This window comes from Cyprinus carpio, chromosome A6, assembly GCF_018340385.1.
Source record: "Cyprinus carpio isolate SPL01 chromosome A6, ASM1834038v1, whole genome shotgun sequence".
NCBI lineage: Eukaryota > Metazoa > Chordata > Actinopteri > Cypriniformes > Cyprinidae > Cyprinus > Cyprinus carpio.
This window is the reverse complement of record NC_056577.1, coordinates 20175509-20191876: the sequence shown is the minus strand read 5'-3', so window position 1 is coordinate 20191876 and position 16368 is coordinate 20175509. Positions and strand designations below refer to the sequence as shown.

The 16368-nt window shown below is 36.3% G+C and overlaps 1 protein-coding gene across 1 annotated transcript in view; it reads left to right on the top strand.

The window, feature by feature from the left end:
• LOC109106633 (cAMP-specific 3',5'-cyclic phosphodiesterase 4B-like) overlaps positions 1-16368 on the top strand; it is a 130506-nt gene that overhangs the window by 24424 nt on the left and 89714 nt on the right. The window contains exon 3 of the mRNA XM_042758343.1: positions 12400-12638. Coding sequence (XP_042614277.1) covers positions 12400-12638 — 239 coding nt within the window. The remainder of the gene's footprint in view (positions 1-12399; positions 12639-16368) is intronic.

The following is a 16368-nucleotide window of genomic DNA, read 5'->3' as shown; positions in this document are numbered from 1 at the left end:
TGCAAGCATATGTAAAGACAAGGATGTCAAGAAGTGGATATATATCCCTGAGGTAGGGAAGAAAATGACGTGGGAAGGAATGGGGAAAGTTAAAAGGAACCTAGAGGAGATGGAGAGGTGCAGGGAAATTGTCCTTAGATAAGAGCTGATCCAGTGATCAAACCATACAAAATGTTCCTTGACAATCAGACTGTCGGAAGTTGTGTGTCTGTAAAGATAAACAGTGGAGATATACATACAGCATTTCCTTCATCTCTTACTCAACCCCTAACTTGTTAAGTACTCTATTTGACTGTGCAGATCTCTTTATCATCTCTGGCTTCCTCTTGGTTTGCATGCTGCCTGACTTCCTGTATGTGTCTTGTAGTGTTTTCAGCAGCTTTTGTCTTTGTGGTCTTTTGTGTCATGTCAGTTGACCTTGCAAAACACCATCCTTATTACAGAGGATGTAACCAAATATTCAAGATTAATCAAATGTACATGTTTAATTAATAACAATCATTTTAAATTACACTAACCACTATTTACTATATTAGAATATTAGAACTATAAGGCCCTCATTATTACTAACCTTGAGCTAACAAACATTTCCATCTTACAAAGCAGTACACAGTAGCTGGTGAATATCAATGCCTGGTGAAATTTGGAAGCAGTGTTTGAGGATTATTTAAGGAAATAAACCAAAGGTCTCTTTTTGACACATGAAGATTAAAGATTTTAGTAGGATGTTTGTGTTAGCAGGATACTTTTCAAGGAAATCATGACATTCATCTTACTCTCACATTCACTCATAGACAAATGGGTACTGTCATCACACTTTAAAGACATTTTGTTGTTGTTGATTTATTGCAGAAAGAAACATGAAGTTCAAAGAGAAAATTTGGGATTTTTTTATTTTTTAATTACTAATACTACTGCTAATACTACTAACCTAGCTAGAATAAAAGTGTACAAATAGTAATATGTAACAATGTTATATAAGGCATGAATTCACCAGAAACTCAAATTTTAAAACGTTTATGACTGATGACACTATCAAAACTATTAGCTACTGGCCAGCGTTTTTCACATCTCATTTGCATAACATTGAACGTTTCTCAACTTTTTTACACTTTCCTTGCTTTCTCTGCTTTTTTATCTCTCACACAATTCCTGTGGGAGTCTGTCACTCCCTTAGAGGATAAATTGAAAAGGCTCTGCACACTCCATCCTAGTAGATATAACACATACTTTTTCTATCAGCACATGGTAAGTATAAAGCTGATCCTTTATCAGCACTCTGATTTAACTCTGCACCTGAACTTTCTTCAGTCTATTTTCTTTGATGAGATTGTTCTTTATGTGCTGCAGTCTGGTCTGTGGCCTTGGACCCATTACATTGAGCTCACAGAGCTGTTTAAAAATTGATAGAGGCTGTTGCCAATGGCTGACATGATTAAGATTTGAAACGCAATTGATTGATTGTGTAACCACAAGGCCCATTCAGATTGAATATTGAATAAACTGTAAACCGCAGAGCACTATCAGACTCAATATTTGTGAATTTATATTGCAGAGAATTCTGGTTGTGGAGTATTTGAGTGTGTAAACATATGTTTATGCTGTATTTTAAGGCATCGTGGACGCAAATGCTGATCTAATATCCAAGTATTTTAATTTTGCTGCCACCTAAAATACCCAGTTTTCCAAATTTAAAGGCAGCGTGGCATGCATCCTTCACATAAAATGCAGTTCTATTAAACATTGAGATGAGTTTTGTGGAAAAATACATCTAAAATGGCAGGCAAGGCAAAAGATATTATCAGTGGAAAACTTCTAATCAGTTGAACTGAGTCTTAACTTGAGTGACTGTTTTAAAATATCATAAATGCATTGAGAACACAGCAAAATAAAAAATAAAAAATTCAATGCATAATCTATTATATCATGAAATTATTAAAGATTAAAGATTTTAAAGAACCTTATAGAAAAGTCCACCCAACTTTTAATAAACTAAAAGACTGAACGGAATCGAGATAAGTTTATGTTTTGAAATAGTATGATATAAGCCTCGTTTTCTGAAATCACGTGACATGGTCAGTTTGATACACACTGTGAAGCAATGATTTGAAACGAAAAATTTGATAAGCGTTCGATTCAGGTTATCGTGATCATCAGCAAAAACTGAATTGGCTTGAATGGCTTTACTGCAGAGCAATTACTGTATGCAATTAAATATGTCACTGTAATTTGATGGTGGATGTGTTGAATAAGCTGCCAGCGATCAAAATATTGATTGTGAAGTCCCTAAAAAATGGTAATTTTGAGAATATGTTTGAGATCGCGAACATGAGCCAGATGCTGAATGTGCTGGGGAAGTGCGTTCTGAGGTTGACAGGCAGGGACAGTGATAGAAAAATCATCTGCTCAAATTGAACCCTTCTAAGCTTCAAAAGGTAACCAATTTTTTTTTGCCATTGCAGCAGTTAGAGATCCATCCGTGTTGGATATATTGGTCCAGGTCGTTAAAGACCCGAATATGTAATAATGATTGGCTAAACATCCATGCATTTAAGGGTTAAAGGTCAGCTGATCATCAAGGATCACCCCAAGATTCCTGACAAACTCGATGGGATTATCTTTGATGAGCCCAGTTTTGTGTTAAAGTGTTGGTGTAATGATTGGGTGTATATGTAGATGTAAAGTTCTGTTTTTTGGTGGTTGGGTTGTGTGTTGTTGTGTTTGATGGAAAGATAGATGTCCGTCAGGCAATCTGAGATCCAAGCAGGTACCATCATGTGGTTGAAATGAAAGGTAGAGCTGCGTGTCATCAGCATAGCAATGCATGGAAAAACCATACACCTGAATGACGGGTTCCAGTGATGTAGTGTATATAGAGAAGAGGAGGGGCCCAAAAACTGATCCCTGAGGAACCCCAGTGACCAGTTGATGTGATTTGGATACACCCCCCCCCCCAAGCCACCCAAAAGGACCTACCTGTGAGGTAAGACTCAAACCAGTGGAGTGTAGTTCCGTTGATGCCCAGGAATGAGAGGGTGGACAGAAGGATTTGATGATTAACAGAGTTGAATGCAGCAGATAGATCTAGGAGAATGAGAACTGAAGATTTGGGCTCAGTCCTTGCACTCTGTAGCACTTCAGTGACTGACATCAAGGCGGTTTCAGTTGAATGTCCACTTTTAAATCCAGATTGGTTATTGTCCAGCAGGTTGTTCTGTGAGAGGAAGGAAGATACTTGGTTGAAAACAATGTGTTCAAGTGATTTTGCTGTGAAAGGGAGGAGAGACAAGGGCCTGTAGCTTTCAACAAGTGAGATGTCTATTGTAGGTTTTTTTAAGCAGTGGGGTTACCCGAGCCTGCTTGAATGCGGTGGGAAAAATGCCTGTGAGAAGAGATGTGTTGATGATATGTGTGAGTGAAGGCAGAAGTGCAAGGGAAATAGCTTGTAGGAGATGTGAGGAGAATGGGTCTAGAGGAGAATAGGAGGGTGGATGGAGAGAATAAGTTTAGAGACTTCATCTTCTGTAAGAGGAGAGAAGATGGTCAGCTGTGTGAGTGTTTGCTGAGAGATCCTGGCTGAGTCGAGCTGAGAACTGACTGCTGATGGATGTGGTTTTGTTTGTGAAGTGATTAGCAAAATTGTCAGCAGTTAAAGAGGTGATGGGAGGTGGCGGAGGGGGACAAAGGAAAGTACTGAATGTTTTGAAGAGTTTGCATGTGTCTGATGCGCTGTTGATCTTGTTATGAGGAAAGTCAAGAAGGAGATTGGTGGTGCGGAAGAAGGTAGATGTAGATTAAAAGTAATAAAGAAATGATCCGAGACATGCAAGGGTTTGACCAAGATGTTATCTGTGATACAAGTGTAAAGATGAGGTTGAATTGGTTACCTGATTTATGGGTACCTGTGGTGATGAGCCGCCGAAGGTCTAAAGAGGCTAGGAGTGAAAGGTAAGTACAATAAGTGAATGATACTACTGTGTCTTGTTGGTGTCTTTGCTCGGTTGAGTCGCGCAGGTAGAGTCGCAGGTCTTTACCTCATCAGTCTTCACACGAGGGCTGACACTTCCATGCCAGTGCACTGACTTCACTTAATTACACAGCTTAACCCACTTGAGTGAATACAGCTGTCCATGCCTTTTGTAGATTCTAATTAAAGCTAACAGCAAACAACATGTACAATCAGCATAAAGTTGTAAATAAAATAAGCTGTAAATGAATTAATCCTCCCTACTAGCAGATATGTATTCTAAATGACAGAAACAGAAATCTGGTATTAAGCAAAACACTTGCACACTCTTGCCGTGTCCACTGACAAATCGCTTTGATGCACATGATAAAGAAATATGCAAGAATGAGAAATTAAATCGCAGGACGTGCTTGATGTTAAAAAGAGTTATTCAGTGTAATAAGTTGTGAAAAAGAACTTGATGCGATACTCACAAACTGATTGACGCAACGCCCCCCCCACGCAACCCCCCCCCCCCCCCCCGAAGATGCACATTTTTCAACAACAAAAAAAAATTAATGAACATTTTAAAGGCAAAAATCACATTAAAAACATGTATGCTGTGTATTTTTATGCTTATTAGACTATCACTCCCATGTGCCATGCTATTTGTATTGTGCAAGGATTGCTGCCTATGTAGAGCTTGCCAAATTAGTCACTTGTGAGGTTTGGTTAGGATGCTGCCAGAAAGAACTGCCTATTGTGTATTGTGTCTGGTATTCCTGGTTTCCTGCTCAGCCATGAGATGGATAGGCACAGATCCAGCTAGAGTGCTCTACTCTTGATCTGCTGAGCCTTCCTCTGTGCTCTCTGCTTTCCTTGCCTCTTGCTTCTGCATTTTCTCTGTGCTTGTCACACATTGATGCTTGACAAACCCTCTTGTTAGCAGCAGGATATGTGATAAAATACATGTGTTTGTGCAATCTTGTGTCGGGCTCATCTGATAAAGCCACAGAAACAGTGACATAAATATCAAGCAGCAGCAGGATTCTTTTTAGTAAAAGGAAGCTTACATTGGCAAATTATTAGTAACATTGTATGCAATGTATGCCAGTGTTTTCCAAAGAATTCTGTGTTTTGCATTGAATATTTATGACAGTTACTTCTGGTCCTTAAATTTGACTGACAGAGTGGTGTACCAAGACAAAAAGAGTGCAACAGCTGGGTTCTGGAAGTAAAAACTCTATAGGTAAATTGATTTTTAATGATAATTTATAGACATTTAAAGACAGACCTGTAATTTTTAAGATGTTAATTAAAGGTATATATTTCTATTGAAGCCATTTGTTTGCATTATTTCAACTTAGTTTTTAAATAAAAGCTGAATTTGTGGTAAAAACTACATTAACCATTACGCTGTATTCCACCAATCAGAGAGTGATTTTTTCTGCTTTGGCTTTATTTGTGACATTCATTGGTGGAATAAAAATAATAGTAGCTTGAAAATTAAGTCAGTCAGATGTTGATTTAGTAACCACTCTTTGCAATTCAGTTTATTTTAATGATTTGCCAGACTGAATCTTGTGAATTCATGAGTCTTTTAGAATAATTCATAAAAAGAACCCAAGTCAGTTGCTTGTCAATCGAACTACACTGTCACATGTATTTTTGAATTCTGCATGCAGCCCTCAAGGACAACTCCATAAAAAGTCAAGTTTTTTGTCATTATTATGCAGTACAGTCTCATTTTTGTCTCGTCATTTTTAATTCAGACTGCAAACTCATTCATAGCTCAGGTAAATATTATTTATTTTACTTGGTTCTGGAGATTCAGCAGCATCGGTTGCAGTGAAAGTACTGCAGGAAACACAGGTATGTCCAAACATACAACGCCATATAATAATAACAGTAATAAAAGTAACAATGGTGAACGGTAATAGGGATGGGCATTTTAAGTATTCGCTGCATTTACAGCCAGCAAAGCAACATGTAGTAAAATTTGAAAAGTGTTTTTATTTTTCATATTATAATTACAGATCAAATATTAAAATATTTTATTATTTGTGCACACCCCTAAACGGTAACTGGGTATACTAACTAATTTATTAATTTTGTAATTCACAAATAAGAAACACTGTGGCAGGTGTCGATTTAAAAGTAGGGCTGTTGCCAGGAAATGGCAAACTAATGGAACAATAAAAATCCTCCCTTTGACTAGTTTTCTCAAGCATGTTGCCAAATAACGTGTACCTTGAACGTACTTTGTCTAACTATACCAAAAATGTATGAAAAAAGGTTTTTAGTGCATATCAAAATTTGCTCAAGAAATCATGAAAATATACAGTTACAATGTTTTCTTTCAATTGATTTGAGTCAGTTTGGCATCAAATGTAATGTGATTTTCGGTAATCAAATTCTGGCAGCAGCAGTATAGTTTTCCACTTGGGCAAACAATTCATGGATAGCTTTTCTTGAGCATGAAATCATCCACAGGCCAACAAACCAATGAGAATGTGCAACAATAATGACGAGTCATAGCATTAAATGGATGCAGAAGATCTGAATCCCTCTGTTAGCTTTGCAGAAAATGTCCATTGTTTGGCAAATAAATATACAGATTTATGGACAGTTACATACGTATTCCCAATATTAATATTGATTAGGCAGTCTGCAAACTCATTCTCACGAAGGGCTTGGCTATACAGAACAGTAACAATATGTGTATGCTTGACTTTTAAAAAAACATTTCGAAACATTAATGTCTGTTGTATATTGTTGATGTCGTTTTATAGTTGGTAGCCTTTGCTGGTTGCCCTTTTGTCATGTCAGGGCTTCACATAGCTTGCAGCTGGGGTTAGCTTGCTGGAGTTTCACCTTGCATGCCTGAGAGTTTGTCTTTGTGTGCTTTTGGATGAAAATCTTTGGGGTGGGCTGTGAAATGAATTGTCCCTAGTCTGTGTGTAGTTCAAACATTAGGTCAAAAAGTGCACTTCTGTTTCCACTTCATTTATGTGCAGTGGGGACACAGTCTGGATTCTTTCATGTCTGTCCCTGTCTGCATGTATCTTTGGATAATTTTCTTAGTCACTCTGTTCAAATGTTCTGCCAGTTTGCACTCTTCGTTTGGGGATAGATAGCCTTTTCATTTACTGTGTTGTGATGTTGCTTCTGTCCAATGTTTGAGGTATTTCTCTTGTTTGTGTTTCAGTAATTTGGCTTGCTCAACTTAGTTTTCATTAATAAGTCATGTCTTTGACTAAGTCCTTGAAAGCTTAAAACTTTGTGATGGAAGGTTTGTTTGTCACTATTTTTAAGTGCATATGGAATGGCTATTTTAACTGTTAGATATTAGTGGATACAGTTCTTATTCTGTTACAGGCATTATTTAGAATTCTGCCTGCAGAGTCTCTTTTGGGTCTGTCCAATTGATTGAACTCTTGGTTTATGAGATGAACCCCTGAACTCACATCCATAGTGTGATGTGTCTCTTCTGTCTCTCCAGTCACATTTAATGATTCTCTTTATCTGCTTCTGCATAATGGGACTAATAGTCATTCACAAAGGTACTAAACATAGTTAAGCTACTTACCTCATTATACAGGATTTGTTATAGGATTACATATAATTAGTTATGAAAGTATGTCTTCTTTACACTTGGGTTTTGCATATAGAATCATTTTACTGTAGACATATGCTAGGAATTTCAAAAGTTGATTAAAAAAAGTAACAATAGCAGTCTTCATACAGTGCAGTACAGACTTAGTTCTTCTTGCTCAAAATGCTCATCTTGGTGAGGTGGTAATGTATATATTATTATTGGTATTAAATGACAGTATTAATAATAATTGTCATTATTCAATATTAACTTTAGCATTAATATGGAAAATACTTGAAAACTGCTTTTTATTATTATTATTATTGTTACTTTAAATAAAACATTTTAGTATTAAACAACAAAATAAATAATGGTTGTCATTATTCAGTATTAATATTGAACAAAAAAACGAATAATAATGCAATAACTAATAGTAATAATAATAATAATACCAACAGTAATAATAATAATTACTTACTGGAAAATACTTAAACTACATTGAATTATTTTTAATGTAATGCTTATTAATAACATTATTATTATTATTATTATTATTATTATTTATTACATAACATATTAAATATAGGAGATAGGGTTCAGTAACATTAGTTTTTTTGTTCTCGTGTTGAAAACTATACCATTATTGTTATCAACTGCAGCAGTGGTTAATTTTGTAGAATTTTATTGAACTCCATGAACTGAACTAAATGTGTCAGATAAAAGAGACTTAGAAAATGTGCAGAGTGGTGGGTCACCAGCACTGGAAATGAGAACTGCTGCACTACTGAAATTTTTATATTTTGGCAATCATATCTTGTGCTGTTTAGTCCATAAACGTTCTGTGTGTGATGAAGCACTTTTCTCTTAAGTTTTTTTTCTTTCAAACAAAGTCAAAGAGAGTCAAGCACCATATGGTCGAAGGTATTTTGTTTGAGTGCCTGTGCTTTGGGTAATTTTAGTTTGAAGGAGAAAAGGTTGTCCGTAGAGCACGGTGCTGTTTTATAGCTTAAAGCGACGCTGCATTAGTCTAATGAATTAAAAAAGAACGTGGTCTCGGGTGACTGCAGGCGTTGACTGGGAGCTGACCGCAGAGTGTTCCAGACACAGGGAATCTCAGGAGGTCACCTTGGTCATCCCTGGTCTGGCTGATTGCTCCGTCGTGCTCCTGTGCTCTCCCTCTGAGATCATTTGGGGACAAAACACTGTAATTCTAATGTACACACTCAGAAAAAAGGTACAAAAGCTGTCACTGGGGCGGTACAGTACCTTTTCAAAAGGTACACTTTTGTACCTTTTAGGTACTAATATGTACTTTTAAGGTACCAATATGGACTCTTTAGGTAAAAAGGTGTGCCTTTTGAAAAGGTACCGCCCCAGTGACAACTTTTGTACCTTTTTTTCTGAGAGTGCAAAGACAGGTCTGGGCCAATGGGCTGGATAACATCAACTTAGAAGGACGCTGTCCAATCACAACATGATACGTTTACCATGAGCTAATGTTTGGATCAATCAAATACAGATTATGTCCTTTGCCAGACGACATGAGCTCATATAGATGCATCTAAATCTGCAAAATATCTTCATATTTGACCTTGACTGGAGGGGAAACTCAAAACTGTGTCTAAAGGACACAGTAATATTTCACCCCAAAATGAAAATTTGTTGCTGTTTTGAATACAGCTACAAGTAAATCCTACGATTTTAAGCCTAAATACACATGAACACAAGAGCATCATAGGGTATCATAGAAGTGGTCAAAATGTACTATATTCCGAGTCATCTGTAGCCATAACATTATTAACTGAAAATCTTCCCTTGCTGTGAGCTGTTAGTCTGATTAGCACTACCACTGCACAACTGAATTTATGAATTAATCAGAATGAATCAGTATGATTGATGTTGTGCTCTGACTCAATTCATTCACATAACGAAGAGCACTTCTTGTACCCTCTCAAAGGAGAGACAGACCAGTGAATAACAGGTTAAAATCAGCATGAAACAGAAGTTGTGATCATCTTTTCTATTGTGAGTTATATCTGAGTGAAATGGCTTCTCAAATGAGAAAAAAAATATAGTGTGGGAATTGATCGCTGTTAAAAGTAGGGTGGGAATTTGTTAAAATTTGATTGGATTGTTTCTGTTTGCTATTACTGCAATCTAATCACTAAGGTGTGAGTGACCCGAAGGGTTAATATCATTAACTAAAACTATTAAACAAATATTACTTGACAAAAAAAAAAACAGAATAGTCCATTTTGAATAGTCAATTTTGATTTCATGGTGACTTAATTTTGTCTTTCACATAAACCTATTCTATGGCATCAGGAATATAGTACATAGGTTACACAGATCACTTTTATATTGGTTTTATGGTGCTTTTGACTCCATGTTAGCCTCTGTAACATCTGTATTTCTAGTCACCGCTAGTCAGGGCATGTTTTGTTAGAAATTACATGTCTAAGGAATGGAGAATATCCCTATATGTGTGTTTGGAAAGTTCTGAACTTTTCTGGAGCGTCCATTTCAGAGTATTTTGAAATATTGAAATCAACTCTGAGACTCTTAGCATGATTCATCCACAAAGATAGCAAATTGTTCCCAGCATTCAAAGTGAGCATTGCATTTAAGGACAAAAACAGCAAAGTGAAGTACATGAAAGTCCCTGTTAAAGGAGCCACATTAAGAGGAAAAAAGTCTTGAAGGATAAAAAAATGGGATATATGGGGTTGTGGAGTGGATGACTTATACAGGTATTTCTACAATTTGGCGACGTATGGAGATCTGATCTGTAATGCATTTTCTATTAGGTTAGGGCATCATTTTGCCTCAACCTGCACTGTTTTCAAAGGAAACCCTCCCCTTGAATTGGCTCTAAAGAGGGGTGTTGGAGTGTTTTCTTGTCTTGGCATCCAGAGCTCTGCATCTTTGTCTGTTTAGATGAGCTTTTTAACAACTCTGGTCAACAGTGTTCTTCTTCATAACATAGAGCTCTGTTCACTTCTGAGAGTTTTCTCTTGTGGTCCCTGATAGATGATGCAGAAAAACTTTTTTCTGCATCAGTTTCTTTTGCTTTCCAGCCAGTGTTGGTCTGCTATCAAACATCTTCAGCTGGCCACATATCATGCTCACTACCACAGTGTTGGACAGCACAGCGCACAGCATAGTGTGAATGGTTTTACATGCACAAAGCTTAAATATTGGATGTTGTGTATAAGTAAATTAGAAATTAATAAATACATACATTATTGTTGTTGTTATTATAATTGTTATTATGTATTTTTATTTATTTTTCTAGTAATGCAATTTTCCAACCATCTGGGTATCACAGTGTTAGCACTAATTTAAATTACTTTTCTAGTCTAGCTCTAATTTTTAGAGCTTTAAAAATAGAATTATTATAGTTATAAAAAAATATGAAATATTATACATGTATATTAATAAAATCTAAAATCAAATATAAAAAATGACTTAAAACTTTGATTAATTTACACTACTTTTTGAGGTCTAAAAATCATACTTTTTTAAATAGCCTCACACAGTATATCCAGGTTTTCACTGGTTCATAATTAAAAAAGATGTGCTTTGTCTTATTTTAAATCATTTTAAATCATTTGGAGGCTCCCTTCAGTAGTGTGCTGAGGCCCTCTTGTGGGCCCTGGCCCTGTGGTTAAGAACCCATGGTCTATCTATGTGCATGTGTCTCTTTGCTGGTATAATGAAATGCTTTTACATTCTTTATACATCTTTGCTTTACTCTCAGAAAAAAAGGTACAAAGCTGTCACTGGGCTGGTAGATGCAAAAGCTAAAAGGTACATCTTTGTACCTCACTTATCCCTAAATGGCACATATTAGTACATTAAGTGTACATATTAGTACCTTTTGACAGTTATGTACTTTGTTTTTGAAAGCATATGGTGTCTTAGAGGTTAGCTGTTTACATGTTTGTGTGTGATAAAGAAAGATAAAATATTCCAGTCGCATAACCTCAGTTAAGAATTCAAATTGAACTTGAACCAGCAAATATGAGTCATTTGTTGGTGAATCTGACTACTGGTTGTGTTTATATATTTTATGTATGTGTGTGTGTGCACCTCATGAGGATGACTAAATCGAAAGAAGTCTCTGCTTGTCATGGTTTTTCAGTACACACAAATGAACAGCGTGTACGTTGGAACAGAGCGATAAAGGAACATTTATTAGAGCGACTACAACATGTATCAATCAATGCAGTGTTTCTCATATCTCAGTTCTGTGGGGGAGTTTTTAGTCTTTCCCTTTCCTTACAAAATGTACAATGGAAGTATAATGGTAATACATTGGCTTTTAGGTGGTAGTACTTTTGCTAAGCAGTATTTTAATATTCATCTAAAAAAAAAAAAATATCACACACAAAAAACACAACTGTACCATATCACATTTTTGTGCTTGTTTTTAGTATTTGACTGTGAAGATTTACCTGACACGTCTAATCCAAATATTTGAAATATTTATTAGAGCTATTTTCTGCTTTATTGCATTTAGAGCTTTTGTTTGTACAACAGACTTCTATTAAATGCCATTTTATGTATTTTTAAGAAACAGAAGTTGAATGTTGAGTGAAAGGCGCTGGCACCCTCTAGTGGTTTGAAATTCTTTACAATGTCTTCAATTGTCTTATTCATTAAAATTCTTTAGTCCACTGAAAGCAGTTCCCCTTTTTACCCTCTTGTTTCTCTTTCTTTCTCACTTTTTATTTATTTTTTTATATTTATTGTATTTATACAGCTCCTGTTTAACTGGTAGAACATGTACAATACAGCCATCAAAATAGCCTTAGCTGCTGACATGGCATCTACCTACCTCTTTTTCTCACTCCAGGACAGTAAAGAGCCTCCGGACTGCAGACTAAGTGAATCTTTCACCTCTTCGGGTTGCACGCTGGGAGTGGACCTGCGGCGAGGGCGGCGCCGTTTCTCCGGTAACCTACAGTTGCCTCCTTTATCATGGCGGCAGACGGAGAGGTCCCGCAGTCCAGATGACGAGATCATGGCAAGACCAACCACACTGCCCTTTATTACACCCCCTCGCATTGACATCACACCTGTGGACAATGAGTGGTGAGTCCATGTCAATCAGCTCCTTTCACTGCTCTTCCACTTTCATTTCAGAAATCTAATATCTTAAAAATTATGTGTGTAAATTGTTTGATGTTAAGGAAGGGTTAGTAAGCATTTTGTACGTTTTAGTTGTTGTTGTTTTTGTTTTTTTTGTCTTGAAGAGTGTAAACACTATGGTTCTGTGGTTCATTAATAGTATTGTTGGACCTTAAACAAAACTATTTGGAAACCATTCATTTTGCAAATCTTTGTGGGTAGGTTATAAAAGTTTTATATTATATGAAAATAGGCTATATAATACACTTCCATTCAATATTTTGGGGTTGGTAAGATTTCTTGTTTTTGAAGTTTTAGAAGTCTCTTATGCTCACCAAAGCTGCATTTATTCGCATTATTACATTTGTAAATAACTGTTTTCTGTTCTAATATATTTTAAAATGAAATTTATTTCTGTGATGGCAAAGCAGAATTTTCAGAAGCCATTACTCCAGTCTTTATAGTTGTTCATAAATCATTCGTATACGCTTGGTGCTCATTTGTTGCTCAATAAACATTTCTTCTTATTATCAATGTTGAAAATATTTTTGCTGCTTAATATTTTAAGCGGTGATCTTTTTTTAAAGATCTTTTTGTGTGTGTGTGTGTGTGTGTGTGTGTGTGTGTGTGTGTGTGTGTGTGTTTGTTTATGTGTGTGTGTGTATGTATGTGTGTTCAGCAGAAAAAAGAAACTAATACAGGTTTTGAAGGTGAGCAAATGATGACAGAATTGAAATTTTTGGGTGAACAATTTCTTTAAATGTTTTTTTTCTAATGTACTTATGTCTTAGGATCTTCAATATATTACATATTACATATATATGGACATCCCAAATAGCTGCACGATGAGAGATGAAATATATTAGTGTTGCTTCCAGCACTGGTGATTTAAGCTGCAGCTGCTCAGTCTTGTTGCCATGAGGAGAGGGAAAGCTGTCTGGTTGTGGTTGGCAATACAGCAACAGTTGGTTTGTAATCATCAATCAATCATTCATCCTTCAGTGTGTCTGGTAAAAAGATGTGATTTGACTTGCAATTACTTGACTTGCAAAGATGTGAGTTGCAATTAGTGAGTTACAATAGCTTGATGGGCCACAGCAAATGCACCAATAAGACCAGAATACATTTGTGCTTGGATACTTATGATACTTGATAAGTGTAACCATAAATTAGATTTTTTGTTTTATCTGCCTGAAAATAAACAGGTCTGATTTTCAATATTTCAACTTTAGAGCATGTCAGTTTGATGTGTTTGCTAAATGTTTGCTAAATGTATTGAGTTGGTAGTTGTTTGCCAGTGGAGGGCAGCATTGTGACTAAAATACATCATGGTTCCTGTTCTCAGATGTTTCTGTGTGTGATACCTCTGGTTTAGTAAACCTCATGAGCATTCATCAGTTTGGCCCCTAAAAACACACCCGACCCACATTTGTCATAAAATGTATTAAAATAGGCAATTTCATTTGGATGTTAGTCTCATTATGTTTATTTAAAGGAATAGTTCACCCAGAAACATAGATCTAGGTGAATGTCACGGCCACTCTTTTCCATAAAATGGACTGTCAAGCACAAAATGACAAAAAGAAAGTGTCATAAAAGTTAATCACACCACCCTATACCAGGTCTTCTAAGAGAAACAGACCAAGATTATATCAGTTTTCACTGAAATTTTTGACATCTCACTGAAAAAGGCAAATTACCAGTGAAAATAGTCTTAAATTTCAGTCTGTTTGTCACAAAAGCTGTAGTATGACTTCATTTCAGGTAGAATGCTGGATATAGAATAAAGAATATGTGTATTAATAAAAAAGGTACAATGCTACTTATACTTTATTTTGGAGCTTAACAGCCCCAGTCATCCTTCATTTCCATTATATGGTAAAGAATGATTCTGGCCATCACATTTTGTGTTTCAAATTAAATCGATTTTATAACAACTTGAGGTTGAGTAAATAATGAAATAATTACAGAATTTCCATCACTTTAAATATACTGGTTCCTTTTTTACTTCTACACAGGTTCGCATATATACATTACAAATTTACACACACACACACACACACACACACACACACAAATTTACACACACACACACACACACACACACACACACATATATATAATTATTTGCCATATCTGTGTGTGTGTGTGTGTGTGTGTGTGTGTGTGTGTGTGTATATATATATATATATATATATATAGCATTTATTATTTGTCCTGCTATCTCACACTCTTTCATTTCTGCTCTTGTGGAGCTGTCCATTTGATGTGTGTGTCAGGAGAATCAGGAGACAAGGTTTAGGGAAAGTGCTTTATTTGGAGCACAATTGTTTTCCTGCTGATGTGACTCCATTGCAGATTGATTTGGGAGCTCCCAGGTGGCTTTATGGGCCAGGCATAAGCAATGATGCTGGAGGACAGATACTACAGGGCACTGAGCTCTCTGCCAAGCGAATTCATCAGTGACTTTACCCACTTTCTTGGAACTGAGCACTCAATTGTATGTGTGTGATCGTGAGAGAGAAAGAGAAATTTCTGACATCAAGTCATGCAGACAGTGTGAGGCAGATTCATTCAGAAGTGCCATTGCACAAGACCCCAGGGCAAGAGACCTCCTCACACTCTTGTGTCCGGGTCAGATCGAGGTCTATTTAGTCCTAATCTGTCACTTCCTGTAGGATGAATGGCTGTATGGTGTAAGAACATGTTCTGCCTCTGTGACTTTTAGTCATCAACATCTCTTAGAAATATTAATGTACCATCCTGAAATCTGCATGACTTTGTTTTCTGAGGAACACAAAAAGAGAAGTTCAGCAGAAGGTTGTAGCTTCTGTTTTCTTTTCAACAAGGCATGAAAGGACCAGTATACCATATTTTGAAGGTCAGATTTTCACTCAGAAGTGAGCTACTTTACTTAGTAAATCTGACAAATCCTCCTTTTGGGGACATCCTCATTTGTTAAAAAGATACAAAATACATTTTCTTTTATTTTCTCTTTTTGTAAAACTGAAGAAAGTGTTAAATTAGGGTTAAGTCTATGGAATGTTTCCATTTATACAGCTAAGTTAAATCGCTCTCTCTCTCTGTGTGTGTGTGTGTGTGTGTGTGTGTGTGTGTGTGTATGTTCTTTCCCAGTCTGTGTTATTTTCTCATTACTTGTGGCCTTTCTTGTGGAAGATTAGAATCAACTTTCTTAAAGGCTTTTGATTTTGTCAGTTGATGGTGTCCTTCAAAGCTCTTAGTGGACGATTTTAAGACATCTCCTTTCATATGACCCTTCACCTGAAAATGCCAGAGGAGCCATCAGACAAGAGTGAAGATGAAGGATGGCTGGGTCTCACACACACACACACACACACACACACACACACGCACCGACTGTACCATTAGAATGTGATCGCACTGTGGACTGTGGTCATAGTCAGACATATTGTGTGTGTGTAAACAATTTTGAAGCTTTTGACTTTCTAAGTTCGATTTGTGTTTAGAGACCAAGTAATGGAGGTTCTTAAATGTATAAACAGCGTATTAGTTTACAAAAACTAGAAAGCGATTAGACTAGATATTAAATGATTTGGGCTGAATAAATGGCAGAAAATTGAATTTCCAAGCACTGTAACTATATCCAGCTTTCTAAAAGATGTCTTTTCGGTGCTGTAAAAATAGATCCATTTAATCTCCTTGTAGCTTGATA